The 20,153-nt window shown below is 37.5% G+C and overlaps 1 protein-coding gene across 1 annotated transcript in view; it reads right to left on the bottom strand.

The window, feature by feature from the left end:
• Positions 1–3,989: 3,989 nt before the first annotated feature.
• copa (COPI coat complex subunit alpha) overlaps positions 3,990–20,153 on the bottom strand; it is a 64,548-nt gene continuing 48,384 nt past the window's right edge. The window contains exons 13-30 of the mRNA XM_039742232.1: positions 19,375–19,457; positions 18,252–18,477; positions 17,976–18,114; positions 16,864–17,026; positions 16,604–16,750; positions 16,246–16,435; positions 15,781–15,876; positions 15,605–15,693; positions 12,072–12,195; positions 9,446–9,529; positions 8,798–8,898; positions 8,497–8,643; positions 8,244–8,380; positions 7,960–8,146; positions 5,954–6,064; positions 5,258–5,419; positions 4,967–5,161; positions 3,990–4,248 (exon numbers count right to left, since the gene is read on the bottom strand). Coding sequence (XP_039598166.1) covers positions 4,189–4,248; positions 4,967–5,161; positions 5,258–5,419; positions 5,954–6,064; positions 7,960–8,146; positions 8,244–8,380; positions 8,497–8,643; positions 8,798–8,898; positions 9,446–9,529; positions 12,072–12,195; positions 15,605–15,693; positions 15,781–15,876; positions 16,246–16,435; positions 16,604–16,750; positions 16,864–17,026; positions 17,976–18,114; positions 18,252–18,477; positions 19,375–19,457 — 2,441 coding nt within the window. The 3' untranslated portion in view covers positions 3,990–4,188. The remainder of the gene's footprint in view (positions 4,249–4,966; positions 5,162–5,257; positions 5,420–5,953; positions 6,065–7,959; positions 8,147–8,243; positions 8,381–8,496; positions 8,644–8,797; positions 8,899–9,445; positions 9,530–12,071; positions 12,196–15,604; positions 15,694–15,780; positions 15,877–16,245; positions 16,436–16,603; positions 16,751–16,863; positions 17,027–17,975; positions 18,115–18,251; positions 18,478–19,374; positions 19,458–20,153) is intronic.

Below are 20,153 nucleotides of genomic sequence, written 5' to 3'. Positions count from 1 at the left end.
CCCTCTGCACAAAGCCACCTCTGATGATCACGGGGTCCATGAGGGACCTGGTCCTCCTAAAATCCACCACCAGCTCCTTGGTTTTACTGGTGTTCAGTGTAAATACTTCATGGTAAGCACGTTAGCTGGAGAGCTGCTGGTTTATTGGCTGTCTGCATCTCATTATTAACTAATGTCTGATTAGTTCTGATCTACAAAGTAACTAAAGTTTGTCTTTGATGAATAAAGGCACTGAGGTAAACACCAACTATCATTATCAGCAAGGACCGAGTTCTAATTAGGACACTGGCTGAAATGAAAATCAGTAGCCACCGTGGACCGGAATGGAGGACCCCTGCTTTAAATCAACAAATAGAAGGCTCTCCATTTAGAAAGAACACTGCGGCTTGAGAAAACAAGAGGACGTAAAAATGAAGCATTCTGGTCCCATCTTTTACAAACATCCATCCATCCATTATCCAACCCACTATATCCTAACTACAGGGTCACGGGGTTCTGCTGGAACCAATCCCATTTTAAAAAAAAAATGTTTTGCAAATGAAAACTGGCAGTTAACATTGTAGTCTAAAAATCTTAAGCCCCAATAATTCCTGTTTTGCTGCTATCTCATATTTCTATTATCCAAAATAATGTTTCATCATATGCAGTTGTTAAACTATACAGATGTGCACACAGAGCTGAAGCTAGAGAAGATTTTAGTTTGCAGTGTGTGGAAGTAAAAAAGATTATTGATTGCTTAGCTTCTAAATAAATGAATTTCTGTGGTGCACATTCACAATTAAATCTGTACAAAAAGATCACAGCTTGAATACAGCGATGATAAAAAGGGGCAGAATGATGTCTTGATGGACAGTACTGCCATTTGTTATCCATTAGGACGGGCCTCAGAATACATATGTAATGGCAGCTGTAATATCAGAACCTGCTGCTAATGTCACTTGTAAACAGTTCTGTGAAGAGGACAGGCAGTTTGCTTCAAGACGTTAATCCGACTTTCATAATGGACATGGATGACATACGTTAATCTGTAGTTAATAGGTTATTAGTAATAATCTGCACTTCCTTGCCATCCAGCCTTAAAACAGGTAGCCTTTATATACTGTATATTCTGTATGTGCATGATATTTCTGCATTTCTGTTTCTTTTTTTGTTTCAGCATGGTTATTTGTATTCCTCCTTCTATATTCGCTTATGTAAATTTGTACAGCAGCTTTATAGAAAAATAAAATTAAAGGAACAACCATGACCAGCACCATAGTTTCAAACAAGGAAGTTTTTTTCAAGCAGCTGAATTCCAAAAACAATGGGCTGGACTGGCCTGAGGCCATGGCCACCTACCATGTTTCATTTCAAAATGCAGACATTAGTGTCCGTTTTCTCCTTTTGTCCACATTACCCCTGCATTTTTTTTTTGCCCTGAAAACAGACTTGAAAATGCTATCCGGTGCGGTAGACTTCTGGAAGCTAATCCCCTGTTATGGCGTTATTTCAGTGCCACTATTCTGAGCACACGTAAAAAAATATTGCAAGTGCAAGTGTTGCATTTTGAAGAGAAATTTATTTTGAGCGTACAAAAGCTGAATTTGAGTGAACAAAATTCATTGCTGCGTGCAAAAAATGTATTTCAGTGTTTGCGCTTATCCATATACACACACAATAGCACCCTCTCGCTCAGTTTTTTTTTCATTTGCGCGCAATGTGCAGTAATGTTGCTTGCGCCACAACATTCTCTGCTGCGAGCGCTCAACTCTCTGTACACCGTTATAAGTGTGCCACAAAACCAACCAATCACAGACTTGGTTTCAAAAATTCTGATTGGCTCAGGGACATGTTTTCGTGCTGCTGTTCAGTATTCGACGACATAAAAGAAAGCTACTCAAATATAATTTGGAGAGTCAGTTGGCATGGTTGTATAATGCAACTACATTATACTACACCAACGATAGTCTTAACAAATAATATATTTTAAAATAAAATAATTAAAGATATTATCCGCAAATTGGGGTTTAATTGAGTTTAGCTGGATTTAGCTACATTTCGACTGTTTCCGAATGCAGCAGCTAGCGAGCTGATTGGAGACCGTAAGAGCCAATCAGAATTTTTGAAACCAAGTCTGTGATTGGTTGGTTTTGTGGCACACTTATAACGGTGTACAGAGAGTTGAGCGCTTGCAGCAGAGAATGTTGTGAGCTAAGCAACACATTGCAGCAAGTTTAAATGAAAAACTGAGCGAGAGGGGGTGCTATTGTGTGTGTGTATATGGATAAGTGCAAACACTGAAATACATTTTTTGCACGCAGCAATGAATTTTGTTCACTCAAATTCAGCTTTTGTACGCTCAAAATAAATTTCTCCTCAAAATGCAACACTTGCACTTGCAATATTTTTTTACGTGCGCTCAGAATAGTGGCACTGAAATAACGCCATACCCTGTGGAGCTGCACTGCAGTGTGGATGGGTGAAAACACAGCCTCTGATTCGTTCATCTTTATTATGTAGCCCTTCCCTGATTGGACTTTGCTCATTAAAATGTCTCATTCCCTTACTTGTCCACAGTCCACACAGACGAGTTGCTTTCCATGGCGCTTGTTGTGGTGTTCACATGTATGAATCTAATCCGCATTTTGTAAATCCCATGGCCGGCAGGGTTACTGTCCCTTCAAGGATTCTTCTGCAGATGTGTGCATGCCCAGTACAGGTGAACGTCAACACAATATGCGTTTTTGGATGTTTTAGCATGGACAGATACTTTCCTAATTGATTTTAACACACTATTGTTGGCAGACATTTTTTTTTGTATAAAAAAAAAGTACATTTTAGATTAAAGTAGTGTGGCTGCAGCCGGAGTTTCCCGTTGTCCTAAGAACAGAGAAGATCGGATCAGGCCTTTTTTTTTATTTCAGTATATGATCTTTTTATACAGAGCTTATTGACATCTTTTGGACCCTTGCATAACACTGTCTTGACACCACTTACAGCCACTTTAGAATTTGTGAAAATAGAGAAATAGAGACTGAGCGCCAGGTAAGACAGACATGTAACATTTAAGACACTTTCTTAGAGACTGCTGTCTAGGAGAGTAAGTAGTTCTTAATGGCAGTCTGTAGCAGAACACCATCAAAGATACAGACACCCAACATTACATAGGCAGACTCCAACCAAAAGCAAGTGTGTGATCATCTTGATTCTCAAAGTGTCGGTCCTAGAAGAGAACTTAAGGAAGAGTAGCACAGGTCGACTAGCACACAACTGGTGGTGGTTGTTATCCTCTTTCCTAAATGTACTGGTGTATTCTCTGCCACTAACTGCACCTTTTTGCTTTATAGTGTTTTACAAGCATTTTACTTTCCGTGGACATCTGAGTTAATGTCATTTTTTTAATATTCATTCACTCAAACATAGTAAGTGTTAATGGACATGGGCACCACTTGTAGTGAATAACCAGTAACAACAGTGAGTAGTCTTACAGAACCACAACCGTGCCAATTAAACATAGATTGGACTCAAATTTTAGAGCTTTTTGGATGTTGAAAACTGCAACAGACATTCAAGATAACCAGTGCAGCACTGGCCAGGAACCCCTGCAGATTTATTTTTTTTTCTCCAGCCGTCAGGTTTTTTTGTTTTGTTTGTTTTTTCTGTCCACCCTGGCCATCGGACCTTACTCCTTTTCTATGTTAACTAATGTTTTATTTTCTTATTTTGTCTTTTTTCTTTTCTTCATTATGTAAAGCACTTTGAGATACTTTTTGTATGAAAATGTGCTATATAAATAAATATGTTGCTGTTTGTATTTCTCCCTCCTTTCATTAAGTCACTGCTTTCATATACCAACAATAGGAGTTTTTTTTTTGTTTTTTTTTTAAAAACTACATTTTTGTGTAAAGGTACTATGGAAAATACCATTTTTAATATCTAATTTTTTTTTTAAACAAGCTCCATATAAATTAAACTGAAAAAAGTCATTATAAATGGACCACAAGAGTCAGTTACCGTGTGAACCTGTAATTTATTACTATATCATTTTCAAGCAGAGGACAAACAGAAGAGTTGTGGCATGTTACAAGAACAAACTGAGTAATAGTGAAGCAGAACTGGGAGTATAACATCTGATCACAAGTGCAACTTGGGTAACTAAAACAAAACAAAAAAATCACTTAAGCAATGCTGCATACCGCTCTGTGCACTTCAGCGGAACTGCAGAGGACTGATTCGGAGGCCAATGACATCTTTGCCAATCTCTGTAACCTGTTGAGAGGGAGAGAGAGGGAGATGAAACGCTGAACTTGCGGACTTCTGGATTTTGGTATCTCATAATAAAAAGACCCCAAGTCACCAGAGCAGAGACAGTACATAAGCTGCATTCTTTGAGGACACATTTTATCATTCAAATATCAGTCAGTAAATCTTCACTGTAACAAAAGTGAGACGTCTGCCTTAATGTGTCCACTGCAAAGCACCTAATCTCCTCTTGAGAGGTTTTAAAAATGCCAGCCAGTACATTTAAGGCTGAGTTAGATTCTATTTGTTAAAATGTTTCACTGGTACACTTGGGTTTAATAACCTGTAATGAGTCTTTTCAGCTCATCTCATTTGGCTCTCAGATCTGCAACAAGCGCTGATGTCTCGGGGGTCAAGGAGTCTAAAAATCATTTTCGTATGTGCTTTGTGACTGTGGGGAAAAGCGCAAGATCATGACATATGTCTGTGGGGCTCCTGGGATGCTGCTGCTTGCCTTTTGGTTTACTTTTTGGGTCATTAAATCAGTTTCATTTTTTTAAGGGTACAACAGTCCCAATTGTGCATCTTGTCTCCTCTTTATAATTTTCAGGGAGAGAATACCGAGGTGCAGCCAGCATCCCAGTTGGAAATCCAAATGCTACATCATATTTTCCATGCATCATTCAGAATCAAAATGTCATATTTATCGAATACCCCTGGACCCAGCGTGCTCTGAAACTCTTACCTGTGTGACACGGCACACCTGCCCCTTGAACTCAGGAGAATAGCAGGCACCCGACAGAGGGCACTTCTCGACAGCTTTACCTCGGTAAAGAGGAATAAAAGATGCAGCGCAGATATCAAATGGATTATGGCTGTCATAATTTAACTGATGGGTATCTACTGGAGTCTTCTCACATGCAGCTACAATCTTACGAGTCTATAGGAAAAAAAACAAACATCCTTCTATTAAGCAAAAAAAAAAAAGAGAAATAAAGTGAAAACTAAATTAACACGGACATTTATGGACTTTTACCTGTTGGGCCACATCTGGCTTTGGCCCAAGTTCAAGCAGCCTTCGAGCAAACCCAGCTGCAGTTTTAAAATTCTTCAGCTTGAAGAACAAGTTGACCGCTGTCCGCAGCACCAGGATCATGTGGATAGGCTGGAGATTGCAGTGAGTGAAGTAGGCCGCCATCTGCAAGATGTTCAAAGAGTCCAACGTTATTACAGTTTCCACTGGTGTGACATGCCTATCTGACCAAGGTGTTGGCCATTACCATTGCACTGCAGGGGCAATTTTAAATGTGCTACAACTAACGTGAAAATACAGATATTAGCCGTTTTCTTTTGCTCTTGAGAAGAAACAAAAGCAGCTACTCAATTCAAATCCCTTCACATTTATGAGCTCATTTTTAAGGTACAGTACTTTTGTTATTTGTGTCCGTTTTTATTGTGTTAATTTAATTGATAACAGACTGCTCCCTTCATTTTTTAAAAATTTCTCTGTTTAAATGAAAACAAAGTCACCATCACTCGCTGTTCTAATAAAACCAGTGTAAAAAAATAAATTAGCTTAAGAAAGCAAGTCTGTTAAAGGAAATGCCTCAAAAGAATCCACATTATTCAGAAAAATCATCAATTTCTGTATAAAATGCTGAACTTCATTTAAATGAACACTTTACAAGTGCATCCTCCTCCATCTCTAGGGAGGACAGTTTTGGTCACATACCTCACACAAACGTTTCTGTTGCTCCAGAGTATCTTTCGGCAACTTCTTCCTTTCAATTTCCATTGAGAGGCCCACAATGTATTCTCGGCAAATTGTTATCAACTGCTGAGCCTATAATGCAAAATCAAAAGAGCATTAAACATTTGGAGACAAAATGGAGTATGCATCATTACACATCGGGCACTTCCGTATGTTACGATTTTACTCATCTTAATGATCATAGCATAAGGTAACCTGCTCTTTCCTAGATAACCCAACAGAAAATGCAAGTCTAGTAGCTTGCAATAGCCATTTCATTGTCTGAAGTGCATTTCGTGACTAGTCAAAGAGCACTTAACAGCTGTTGCCTTAACTTCACACTGTGTTGTGGGTTTCAATTGTGGTGATAAAGTAGTTAGTATTCAGCTGCTGTCCGTTTTAAATTTGTTTATATGCGATTATTACAAGAACATTCTGAAAGTGTTGCATTGCTGGGAAAAAAAATTAATGGAAAGACAACAAGAGGAAGGCAGAGAAACACAATCAGTGGAAATGGTGTGAGATGGGCCAGGAACAACATGAGCTGCAATAACATTTTTAGTTTGACAAAGAGACAGGTGGGAGACACATGATCACCAACGCCTGCATTGGAACCCATGTAACAATTTAGAATTTTAAGTACAGCTAATTTCTAACATAAAAGAAGAAAAAAGGACAAATTACATTGTCCCTTTTAGGTGGTCCCATAATGGTATCAGGATGCTTGTAAATCTTTAGCTGTGGTAACCATGAAATGCTGCTCAATGTATGCAGCTGTGCTTGACTAGAAGTAGCATAAGTGGTTTAATGAGTTTGACTCAAATGATTTTATTATTATCAATTATCTTTTGCAACTTCACCTCAAGGGACTAGACTAGCACAGCCCAGTGCAATCCATAAAGGGTGAAAAAGTCAGCAATGATCTTAAATAAAACAAACTTAACAACAATAACAACAATCAAAGTGCTGCTGGTTCTACCATACCAAATCACCGTGCTCTGTTCCTTTGGCAGTTTCAGGCAAATCAAACGAGTAGCTACACACTCCAGTTATGGCCATGGCTAATTACGTTAATAGTTGGTTTTTGAAAATCATCTAAGTCAGTTAAATTACTGCCAAAAAGTAAACCGGCTTTACGAAAAGTACCACTAATATTTTCTTTGGGCGAACAGACTTGTCAAAAGTCTCATTAAATCTGTAAGGTTATCCCAGCACTTGCCAGCTGCATAAACAAATTAGAAAGAAAGAAAAAAAAAAAAGAATACATGGACGATATAATGAATCACCCATTAACTACCAACGGCAAACATGGGTGTCAAGAGGTGGAGGTGGAAAGGCAAGGTTTACTTCCAGTTCAAAAAAAATCCTGAAATGCTGGTCCTGTACCGTTTTATAGATTTGAGTTTTTCAGTACTTTCGAGTGCTTTTATAACCACACAAATCATGTGAATATTCCTTAGGAGAGTAAAATTAAAAATAAATGGCGTTGTCTTTGACAAAACTGCAGTGATAAGACATTCCCTGAGCAGCAAGACAGGAACAGACTGCCATATCCATGTCATCCAACAATTGAACAAGCAAACAGGCCAATTAAGAAATGCAAAATTAACTTCATTCATTTTGTGCAAAAAGACGTAAGGTAAGCCATTACATGAAAACTGAAGTGGGCTTCACTGATCTCATTATGGTTTCACCAACTCTGAGAGGAGAACAAAGAAATTAAAACTACTGCTCTAAATGGCATGTAGCAGTTATCTGTAAGGCCCATCTCCTAGCACAACTGGTGTGAGCTGCGTTTTTGTTTTCAGCTAGAAATTTGAGCACTGAAGAACTGATGTGGTTTTGGAGAAAGCTTACTTCATATGTTTAGTGCTACTCTGACATTAAAAGATTAATGAATACATTCCACCTAGTCAAGTGCAGGTCAGTGAGAGTTTAAAACACATTTGTTTGCATTCCAACAGCTAAACCCTAAAAAGCGCACTTACCTCAGCAATTTCCTGTTTGTTGTCAACCACAAGGAGAGGAACACTTAGGAGAATGGCTCGAAATCTTTCCACGGCTTCCTCAAACTTGCCACCAGTGGTCAGCTGGTAGCAGATCTGTAGACGGGAAATCAGGTCCGAGAGCTTGAGGCCAACGGCAGGCAAGGATGATTTGGGAGAGGTCTCTTTCCTAAAGTACAAAAATGGTGATCACATCATGCTGTAAAGGTGAAGGCAAAAAGATTTTGGGGGGGAGGTGAAACAATGTAGACATTGTAGGAACCAACCAGTTACGCTGTGGATAACCATATAAGGAAGGTAGGCTTGGAAGACCTTCATAGCAACTTCGACCACGTGTGTAAGTCTGTAAGAACAGTGGCTTATATGGGGCAAAGTTAACAACTCCAATCTGGTCATGAAGAAGCTGCACACAAAAAAAAAAGAAGATGTAACGGGTCTGTCAGATACACAGTACTACTGTGGAATGCAAACTTCTTCAGGGAGTCTATTCTCAGAAATTTGAACAAATACTCTCCTTACCCTCATCGCAGTCTCAAAAGATCCTGCCAGGAGGTGGTCCACCGGAAGCTGAGAATTATTGCACCATACTTGAGCTGGGCCAGTCCCTTTTGTTGGTGGGACAAAAAAGCCATCCTCTGTCCCACCTCCAGATCCTGGTGATATCTCCTATGGATCAATTGCCTCATTACTATTATTTTTAACAGATATATACACACACATATTCATATATACATACACACAAACCACTTATGGCACACAATCAACAGCTTTTAATGGCTCCTTGTCAGATATATTAGAACATTATTTAAATCGGTTTTACCAGCTCGGGTGGAAGGTCCAAGTCTTCATCTACTTCCCATCCGCCACCTTCCTCTTTTCCACCTTCCTCCCCAAGGCCTTCATGAGCATCTACAAAGCCATCTGAAGGTAAACAGTAAAAAACACTCAATACACAAGACCAAGCAATCCCACAGATGTTTACAGACAAACAAAACGTAAAGATGACTTTCACAAGAATGGGGTGAGGGGTTACTGCTTCACTTTATTTATATAAGTTGTAGGGAAGTTCTGGAAGGACTTACAAAGTAGCAAAGTTGATTGGATGACATATCACTGATTTCTTCATTCTTTATTATATATCATTAAAGCTTTCTTTTGTCTATTAGATCCAAAATGTTATACTACGTCTCCACTATTGGCTACTTTTGTTTCTAGACAGATTTGTATTGTATAGCAACAATTGCTATCTTGACTACTCAAGAATACTACCACTTATGGACTTGTCTCTGTAAATAAGCAGGGTGTTACTCTACTCCGCTTCAATGCTGACAATGTTGCGTTTCCATTATATCATATACTAATATAATTAAGAAAATGTTTTACATACTTCTCCATCACTTTTTGAAATTAGCTCTTCATAAGCTTTTCTTTCTCATAAAAGGATGTTATACTCTTAAACATTACATACCCTCATCCAATTGTAGTTCAGCATCTTCTCCCCAACCTTCTGCATGCACCTCCATGTCTAGGTCAGCAGCCATCTGACCAGCACCTTTAGGTCAAAAAGTTTTTTTTAATATTAATGTTAAATTAATTTTTGTAGACAGAATTCACTATAATTTGGGGGTATTAAAGAGGTCACTGTACAAGAAAACATCAAACATATTTTCTAAGTCCATTACTGTGTTCTGGAGAACCAAAGCATATGTAGAACAAAACTGTCACAAAGAGGGGCAAGCAAACACTGGATGATGTATTAAGGGGCTCGCTCGTTCATAAACAGCCAATATACATTCTCAACTTCATAGGCCCATATATGTGATGTGGAAAAACCTAAAAGGACCCTAGGAATACAATCAAAGAAGAAAACATACAAACTTTATCAAGTTGATCAATGTACACATGGCTTAACACTCAGGTGTGCTTAGCGACTTACAAAACGTTCCAACTTTCATATCTGTTAACTATTTTTGAGTCTGTTATTACATTTTTGTTAATTAGTTTTGTAACAATGAGTCATATTCAAAAGTAATAGCAGAAATAAAATACAGTACTAACAACTTGGAATTGCAAGAGATGGCCGGCGCTCAGCCTGGCTAGGACACCCCAGATATGGAAGAATGGGGGAAGGCAGATTTTTTAGGGAACTGCCTCCCCCAATACGCTGGAGGGCAGCTCCTCAATTTTACAGCAATGACCCGAATTCCCACAGGGCACCCTGGGACTTGGGAGTTATGCATCTCTGCCCTGTTGGGTGCCATGTGTGCAGATAGGGGAAGCTGTGAACATACGGGAGCCATTGGAGACGTTTTCGCCTAACCCAGAAGTACTGGCAGGCCACGTGAGCCGAAGCCCAGAAGTAATTCTGAGTGGGTCAATATAAAAAGGACTGGACTGACCTCACAGAAACGAGCCAGAGTCAGGTGGACAAAACTTACTGAGAGATGTGGAGAAGAAAAGAAAAAGAGTGAAAAAAGAATAATTGTGGGCAGTAATGTGCATTTACCTGTGGCGGTGGAGAGCACTGTGAAGAATTTAAAAAGAGGGAATAAAAAGAAAAGAGTCTTGGCGTTTTTAACTGGTGTCCTCAGTGTCTGTCTGTCTGTCTGTCGGGTTTGAGGCATGACAGTGTCCTCTAGGGTTCACAGTACACACTACATTGTGCTTTTTAACAGCATTTTACAATGAGTTAAAAACGGAACAAACAGACAAGCTCAATGGCTTTCATAAACAGATTCCAATTCAAGTGATATGAAAATGTCAGACTAATGTGTGTTAGTTGTGAAGGGTCTGTGACTTATTGTTTTTCAATTTACTTAAACAACATTTTTGAAAGTATATCTAATAAGAGTAGTATCCAATAATCTGCAACTGGAAAATATCTATTAATTCAAAATGACCAATATAAGTATAAAATCAGTTATCATTAACCTATGAAAGAAGAAAAGGAACTGAAAGAAGTTTCCCATCTAGCTATTAATATTGGTTGAAACAGTAATTTGTTAAAATTAGATAAATAAGATCTTGGAAAAGAACTGATTTATTGCATAATGGGAATATGAATGGAAAATGATGGGTAAGAAGATCAGGGATTTACTATAATTGTTTGTGTACATATGGGACTGAAAGAGCAGGGGCTTATGCCACTGAAGCCTCCCATGCCCTAGCACGACTGTCATTTTTTAAACCCATCCTGTTTATATTACTTTGGGTAGCTGTGCCTTTCCCATGATACTAATAAGTTCAACCACCATTTAGCTGTAGGTTGAGAATGTTGGTTCTTTACAATAATAATCTGCAGATAATCTTGGTCAATCAATGCAGCCTTATATATGCTTATATAATTGCTTTTCCCTTCCATTTACTTCCAGAGGAATGCATTTTTTATAGTTTATTAGTTAACTCAAGTAAAGCAGCAGCACAAGGGCACAGCTGTGTGAGCGGTTTGTGGGCATGGTTACTGCATGGGGTCCGACTTACTTGCATTGGCCATCGGAGTGGCTGTCAGACAAGTAAAATAGGTAAATATATAAGCTTAAGCAAACTTTTAACAAGGTAACACTGAAACAGTAAACTAATTTCTAGATGAAGTCGCACAGAATGTTTCCCTGTTTTAAGACGAGTTGGCAAATTTGCCAAAGCTTTTTAATGGGAAAATTGAAATTTTAAAACTTCGTATGGCAAGATCTGTTCGAGATATAACAACAAAAACTGTTGTTTCAACAAATTTCCCTAAAGAATAAGTGTACTACATCTCAAGAAAATTTGTTCAATGGGGTTGAGTTGCTTCATGTGGACGGACAGACGGGCTTCACACATTCTATATAAACACGTCCCCAAAAAAAAAAAAAAAAGTAACTGGGCAGAGAATTAAAATCAGGTCCCAGGAACTGTGTGGCAGCAGCATAGTGTCGTTGATAACATGCTGCACTACTGAAAACATCACAAACAAAATTTTAAAAAGATTTTCCCTTTACAACTCAAACTATTTAGTATGTCTGGGTGGGCACAATGACACTATTTAGGCTCACTTGATCACATACAATAATACAGTTCACTCAAAAATGTACTGTTTTACTCGGTTACAATCTTACCCTTGTTGGAAATTGCTCCTTCAAAGAAACCTTTTGACACAGTCAGTAAGGGCCAGTTAGTATCCAAAGGCATTACTGGAGGTGGGGGCTGCAGGAGTTTGGCATTGGGGTCAGTCTCTGGCACCTGTATAAGAAAATATTTCATATGAATAATTTAGATGAATTCTTTAAGAGGTTACAGTCAACCATGCCTCATAATGTCGTATATCATACGTTTATAAAGAAAAGACAAGTTTGCACCTGCAATGAGCCACTTATTTAAACTACATTACATGGAAAATAATCACAATGGTCATGGAAAACAAATATATTATTTTACTAGCTGCATGTGGTGTTCAGGACAAAAAAAACAAAAACCAACCTGAAGACTCCCTAGCAGTTTTAGTATATTTGTGAACTTGGGATAGGCGTCAGCTAATGCTTGAGAATTACCATGGACAGAGGATGTGGACCCACCTGTGCTTGCTGTCTCACTGGATTTCATAAGACGACACTGGTGATACCATATCTTAACAGTATCACTAGCAAACGAGTCCTATTGATCTTTGTTTTGTGAAAATATGTCCAGATAGACAATGTTTTTAGTTAAATTCTTGCCCATTGTTGCAAAGTGGTTTCACTTGCCTGTTGTTGAGTCACAGCATTTGCTTCATTTCATGTTGTCTCTCCTAATCTGCGTCATTAGCATGATATTGTTGTTTAGCGGCTTCTGTCGCAAACAGGTCTTTCACTGGGAGAAATGAGGCGCATGCATGCACCATCTAGTGGCTGTGGTTGAGGACAAGCAGAGAAGACTGGCCCATACACACACAGGACTTTCTTTTAGATATGTATAATATTATATACACACACTAAAAAGAAAACCACACATTTTACTCATTTTTTATTTTAAATATGCACTTGTGTTGCAGTCATCACGTTTGACAACAAATAATTTGGGACACTTCAGCATTTCCCACTATGTCATATCACTGTTGCGGGTTGAACATCTTGTTGGGCTTAAAGGGGTTGCTCTTAACTGGTTCAGGTCATATCTAACTGGTAGACACTTTTCAGTGACTTTAAATTCCTCTTTTTCATCTACTGCTCCTCTTAAAATGTGGTGTCACTCAGGGATCCATTTTGGGTCCTATCTTATTCTCTATATACCTTCACCCTATTGGAGCTATTTTTAGGAAATTTAACATTTCTTTTCACTGCTATGCTGATGATACTCAGGTTTATATTCCCGTCTGCAACTCTGCAATAAATCAACTGCACAACTGTCTTTCTGAACTAAGATCCTGGATGGCTAATAATTTTCTTGATCTGAATCAAAATAAACCGAAGGTGCTTATAGTGGGTCCATCAGCTAAAGCCCAAATTGGTCTTGGACTTCTCAGCTCTTTCTCCGTCTTTTGCAAACCTCAAGTCCGCAATCTTGGTGTTATCTTTGACAGTAACCTCTCTTTTAAAAAAACAGGTTAATTCTGTAGTCAAGAGTTGCTTTTTCCAGCTTTGTCTATTAGGTAAGATCAAGCCTTTTTTATCTTTTAGGGATCTTGAGAAAACTCATGCTTTTATCTCTTCTCACCTTGATTATTGCAACTCGCTGTATTCTGGGATTAACAAATCCCTGATTTGCAGGTTACAGTTGGTCCAGAATGCTGCCACTCGCTTTCTGGTTGGGGCAAGAAAGTATGACTCTGTTTCTCCAATATTAGCTTCCTTACACTGGCTGCCTGTCAGTTTTCTAATGGAGTTTAAAATCTTGTTGCTAGTTTTTAAATCTTTACAAGGGCTTGCTCCTGCCTATTTATCTGAATGGTGTGTTTTACACCAGCCATCTAGAATGCTTAGATCTTCTGGTCAGTTGTCTCTTGTTGTCCCTCGTACCAAGTGTAAAACTAAGGGGGACAGGGCATTTGCAGCTGCTGCCCCTCTGTGGAACTCTTTACCTCATCATATAAAGGAGTCGTCTACAATTGAACTGTTCAAATCAAGATTAAAACTCATTTCTATTCACATGCATTCCGTGACCTTCAGTAATACTGATGGTGTCCTCATTGTAATTATGTAACATTACTTCTATTTTATTTATGTTCATTTATTTTATTTCTAATTATGTTATTCATGTTAATTGTATGTTTTTCTTTTATTCTATTATTGTAAAGCACTTAGGCCACAGCATTCCTATGTTGTTTTAAATGTGCTATATAAATAAACTGACATTGACTATTTCTTGGGCACTGAAGATACAAGCTGGTTAATTTAGCAAGTGAAATTTTCTACCACTCATCCATTATGCAGGTCTTCAGTGGCTGCTTAGTTGTATTTTAAACTTTACAATGCACCACACAGGTCACACTCTCTGCACTTGTAGTCTGGGTAGATTGTTGTCCTGCAAGAAAATGTAGGCACATCCCTGGCAATGACAGCTTCTGTTATGGCAGCAAATGTTGCTCCACAATTTGTACATATCTTTCTGCATTAATATTCCCCTCACAGATGCCATGGGCACGGACATACCCGCATACCATGGCAGACACTGGCCTTTGGACCAGATGCTGATAACAGCTTGGATAGTCCTTTTTGACCTGGAGAACATGATGGTGTTTTTTCCAAAAACTATTTAAAATTTTTGAGTCTTCAAACTACAACACACAAATCCACAGTACTATTTTTCTTACTAGATAAGACCGAGCCCAGAGAAGATGGCGTTTGTGGGCAGTGCTGATGCTTTTTGCTCTGTACAGTAAAGCCTTAACGCTTTATCTATAGATGCAGCAGGAAAAGGTGTTGACTTGACAAAGGTTTACTGAAGCACTCCCCAGCCAATGTTGTGATATCTATTATAGACACATGACAGCTTTTAAGACAGTGCCATCTGAGGGATCAGAGATCATATGCAACCTTGCCCTTTACACGCTGAAATCTAACCAGATTCCTTGAATCTTTTAATTAGACTGTCCACCATACAAGGTGAAATGCCCAAAATCCTATCAACTTGTCTTTGGGGAATCTTATTCTTGAAGTGCTGCATTATTCGTGGATGCATCCGTTTGCAAATTTACAATCCTCAACCCATCCTTGCCGTTAAAGAATTACACCTTTTTTGAAGCCTGCTTCAATACTTGAATACGATTGCCTAACCTATTTCATATAACCTTGTTATTTTAACTTGTCACATCATCGTACTTCTGTCCCAACTTTTTTGAAACAAGTTTTAAGACACCAGTTTCAGAATATAGATATTCAAAAGACAGTGCAGTTGATTAGGTAGAATTTGAAATACCTTGTCTTTGACTTGTATTCAAACACAAACGGTACAAAGTAAAATTTAGAAATCACTCCTTTTTGTTTTATACTAGCATTTTCCAAACTGTTCTAGCATTTTTAGAACTGGGGTTATAAATAGTAGGTGACTTCAACAAATAACTTATAAAGAAATATTATGCAATAATTGTCAGTTGTTCAAGAGTAGTTAATTGAAGTTAATTTCTAACCAACCAAACAGTGAAGACACATTTGGAATAAGTTGTTCAAAAAAATACCGTTTCTTTTTCAGGATCAAAAGATGCTTTTAGAGCTTCAGCTTCCTCATCCAGCCCATATGTTGCTGCTGTCAAATAGGCAAGAGACTCTAAAAAGGAAACATGGAAAAAGTGGGAAAAAATGAACAACTTCAATGAAGTGTTATTAAAACTTGATCAAAACAGACTTTACTTACTCTGACCACAGTTCTTCAATATGCGCACTCTCTCAGACACATCTCCAAGATAGAGGGCTGCTTGATAGTGACCACTCATGTCTTTGCGAATTTCAGCTAACAATACAAAAATGGAAAGTTTAGGAGGAAAAACAACAGCTTGCTTTAGAAAGAGTTATACTATAGACAATTCCAACAGATTATTCTTACTTCTTGGATTATAATATATTAAATTATTTAAAGGTGTTCCTATAATAGTATATAAACTGCACTTTAAATTTTAATTTGAGATATTACCGAGTAAACTGACCACCTATAATTAAAGGTAGCAGCCGCTATGCTTTAAGTAGAACGTTTTTAGTGTCCACTATCAATGGGTAAAAGCCAAATACATTTAAATAACATGTACTTCTTGTTATACAGAAAAGAAATAGTGTCGGGCACAAACATCCGCACAGGAAATTCTAAACTGATTCATTATCATACCAATCTTCATCATCTTGCGCAGTTTGTCTAGGTTGCCTGTAATAAGGTAAAGGAAGGACAGTTTGTCAAAGTTCTTTGTTCTCTGGTAGCACATCTCAACAATCTGGTGATGGCCTTGCAGAAGGGCGACAGAGCCGAGTTTTTCCCAGCAGGATTTATCATCAAGTGCCTTAGCAGCTTCCAGAGCCACCTAAACATATTATGTAATCAATAAACCAAAAAAGAAAGTTACATTTTTTTCTGCAGAACATTGTTGACTTGCATGAGATTTCAAATCTGCTCTAACAAGAATATGCTTTATGCACAATCAGGATTCAAAATAAAGTAATGCAAGCTAAAATGTTAGAAACCAGATTACCTCAATATTTCCACACTCCAGAGCCAGACTGAATCGGGTTTTTTCATCTTTTACAAAATGTAAGGCTACTTCAGGGTAGCCTTTTTTCTGGAGATAAGCAATGATGGATTGTCCTACTAACTTAGCATTGCGTACCATGTGTAGCACCTTGAAAATAATTGAAAAGAACAGACGTATTAAGAGATTTTTTTTTCCATAAATTACACTGTATCATTCAAATTGTTCCAAAAATCGTAAAAGACAACAAAGATAAAGCTCACCTCTTCATATTTGCGATTGACCAATGCTAACTTGAAACGGTATTCAGTAGGATCAATGGTCAGTACTCTAGGTCTACACTCTCTGTCCAGGCAGTAAACACTATTACCACGAACCCTTGTTACGTAGATGGGTAGGTCCAGTGTACGGATTATGCCATGATCTCTTTATTTGAAAATAAAAAAATTTAATCAGTTTGGGTCTGAAGTTATATATATTACTTTTAATAACTTGAGAAAAAGGAATACACACATTAACTGTTAGGTTTACAGCAAATACACAACTTCTGAAGTAGAATATAATGCACATTCAACATGCAGCAGAATAACTAGTAACATGTATTGTTCCATATGCCAAGACCAAGAACAAAGAAAATAGCATATCTAAAATACTATACATACAAAGAAATGCCTGAAAGTAATTACCTACACAATCATTAGGGGCCCGGAATTGCAAGAGACAATCTTAGAAGGTTAAAACTTTTTAAGTTAAACTCATACTAGTGTTTGCTTAAGTAGAATACAATACAATTTTCTTTCAAAGTTTAAGATTATGGTATAGCCTTTCAGCGCCTGTAACTTAATAGGAGATAGAATTTTCTTGCTGTAAGAATAATACAGTGTGTTATCTGAGTCAGTGTGTATTTGGAATTAGTCTCATTGCTAGCATGGACTGATAGACCCATTTGCATTTTGTGAATGGGATTGGCATACAGTTTTCTGACTGTTTACAAATGGTATTGACTGTATAATCAAACTTAAAGAAATGAAACAAGATAGAAGCTATAAAAACTTTTAACAACTTTACTTTGTAATATCTATGTTTTCTCTATTTTTGTGTGAACCGTTTTACTTTGAAATTTTACTAAAGCTTTTAAAAACATATTTGGTCTGTGGAATCACACTATTGCTAGAATCCCATGAAACAAACTGAAGTTCCAGAACGATGGTAAGTTTGGGTCTTAGTATGTGTCTAGGTCATCTTTGTCTTAGTCATATTTTTTAACTCAAATCTCATTTGCTTGTATACAGGTTAAAAAACAATTCTGACTGCACTGTCTCAATGTTCATGAAGGACTGTAACTGTAAGCAGGAATATTAAAAGTAATACATACCCAGTAGTGAGGGCGTATTTGATGTGATTAGATGTTGTGTAAATGAACACTCCACTTTCATCCCAGGCTCCACTTTTAACACGTATATTCTCATGAATATTAGAAAGAGACTCCAGCTTTCTATTACAGATCATAATAGCTATATAGAAAGCAATAAAAAAAAATATTGCCAACATCAGTAATATTTAAACCAGAACAAAGAAAATATTAATTAAATGCTCAATCGCAAAATAAAATGTGATTTTCCCCAAAACATAAATATAGTAAGGCACTCACCGTGCTTAGCCAATAATGCCACATTGCTCATATCTGCTGACCAAACCACATATTTGACCTTGGAAGTCTTTACAGATGCTAGTGCACGTTTCTGCTGGACATCAAATAACGTGATGGAGTCGGCATCTCGAAGGAGAAGGTTGCCAGTCCCAGCGTAGAAGATCTCCTCACAATTTGGAACTTGTACTTTCTTTGCAATTTCATTCTTGAGGTTCTTAATCAACAGCTGGAAGTTAAAAAAGGAAACAAAATCAGTCTTGCACAAATCATTTAAAATAGCCTTTAAAAAGGTGGAACACACTGCAGTCAAGGGGAGGAGAAGGTTTTTGGGGAAAGCCTAAAGAGACCTTGCCTGTATCAAAAGAAAAATTAAACAGAAGCAAATAAAAATGCTGATAAAAAAAGCATGATTTAATAATATGCTAGAGCTAAAGCAGCAGTTCTTAAAGTTTTTCCCTCTCCCTTACAACCCCTTTTTGCCTTTTGTGTGCAGACGCACAATCACAGGGGGATTCTTCCCACTTGTGGTACTGCCGCAACTCGTCAACTGAGGAGCTGGTTGTCCCCCTTGGAGTTTCACTATCCATCATATTCTTAGGTGTGGGGCACAATATGGCCTCCCTTGGACAATTGCAGACATGGTTGTATTTTTTGGCGGGGGGGATGAGGGGAATTGTTTTTCCCTTGCAAGCAGGAACCCATCATGAGGTATTTCAAAAGCTGTTTCGCAACTCTTTCCCTATTCATTAATCAGTGCACACCTAATTCAGACATCACAGGTCCTGACTTACAAAAAGCTTAAGCTTTTGTTTCATAAGCACCAGGCGGTCAGTCTTACAACATTTCCACTGTTATGGAATAGTGCTTTTATAACTTTAGAATTTTTTTTTCCACAACATGCATACATAGATAGATACATACATAGATAGATACATATATAAATACAAGTAATAAATACAGCAGAAAAAAATCAAACGCGCTTGTGAGTTTGTAATGAATGCCTTTTTACCACTTTCATAAATAAAGTATACTACTAGAATTGGAATGAACTGAATTAAAATGTACTAAAATGAGTATTTGTATTACACATTGAGAATAAAATAGAAAAGGTAAATGCATTTACCGAATGCATGCGGTCAAGAACAGCAAACCGATTTCTGGCTACCCAAACTGCAGTAAGCCCAGATGAGCGCTTTCCTTCAGGAGCTGAAAAACAGAGCATTATTTATAAGTTAGCTAAATACACTGTGGAAGTGTGGCATTATTATCTACATAGAAATGATTTCCATAATTTGCAATTAAAAAAAAAAAAAAATTATGCAGCTTGTGAGAAATCAAGCAGATTAAACAAATATCTTTTTCTGTAATAGAGGAAACATTTTAAAAATGTATTCCATAATATATCATTTGATTTCTTTAAGTTCATGTGTTATAAATAAAACACTTATTTTTCTATTGCTCTTAGGACTATAATCATTAATTCATTTCTTATTTTAGACTGCCCTATTTCAAATAAATAAACAGGTTATCTCATTGTTTAGGTCTATACAGTAGTAGTTCTCAAAGTGTTCAGAACTGAGGATCCCTTTAAGGTCAAAGATAAAGCAGACCACCTTTGTCCAACAGTGACTTCCTTAAGTAATCTCCACATAACAATTACTGCTTTTATTTTACATGTGTATTCAAAAGTAAAATAACTGTTTTTGAATCCAGCATTGTCAGATGTGTTACAAAGCTTAGAATTTCAGGCAGCAATCCATAATACTAATTGTTGTGTCAGATTCTCTACACTCTCTTCATTATTAGGGTGCATCTCCAGTCATGCTGAATTGTGGGATTCCCTTTACCAGGAGTGGGCTTCGTTATGGTAAGCCTATTTCTCATTTAATTTGTTTTTGGATA

This window comes from Polypterus senegalus, chromosome 18 (assembly GCF_016835505.1).
Source record: "Polypterus senegalus isolate Bchr_013 chromosome 18, ASM1683550v1, whole genome shotgun sequence".
Classification (NCBI taxonomy): domain Eukaryota; kingdom Metazoa; phylum Chordata; class Cladistia; order Polypteriformes; family Polypteridae; genus Polypterus; species Polypterus senegalus.
Note: the sequence above shows the minus strand (reverse complement) of the source record. Positions and strands in the feature narration are given on the sequence as shown.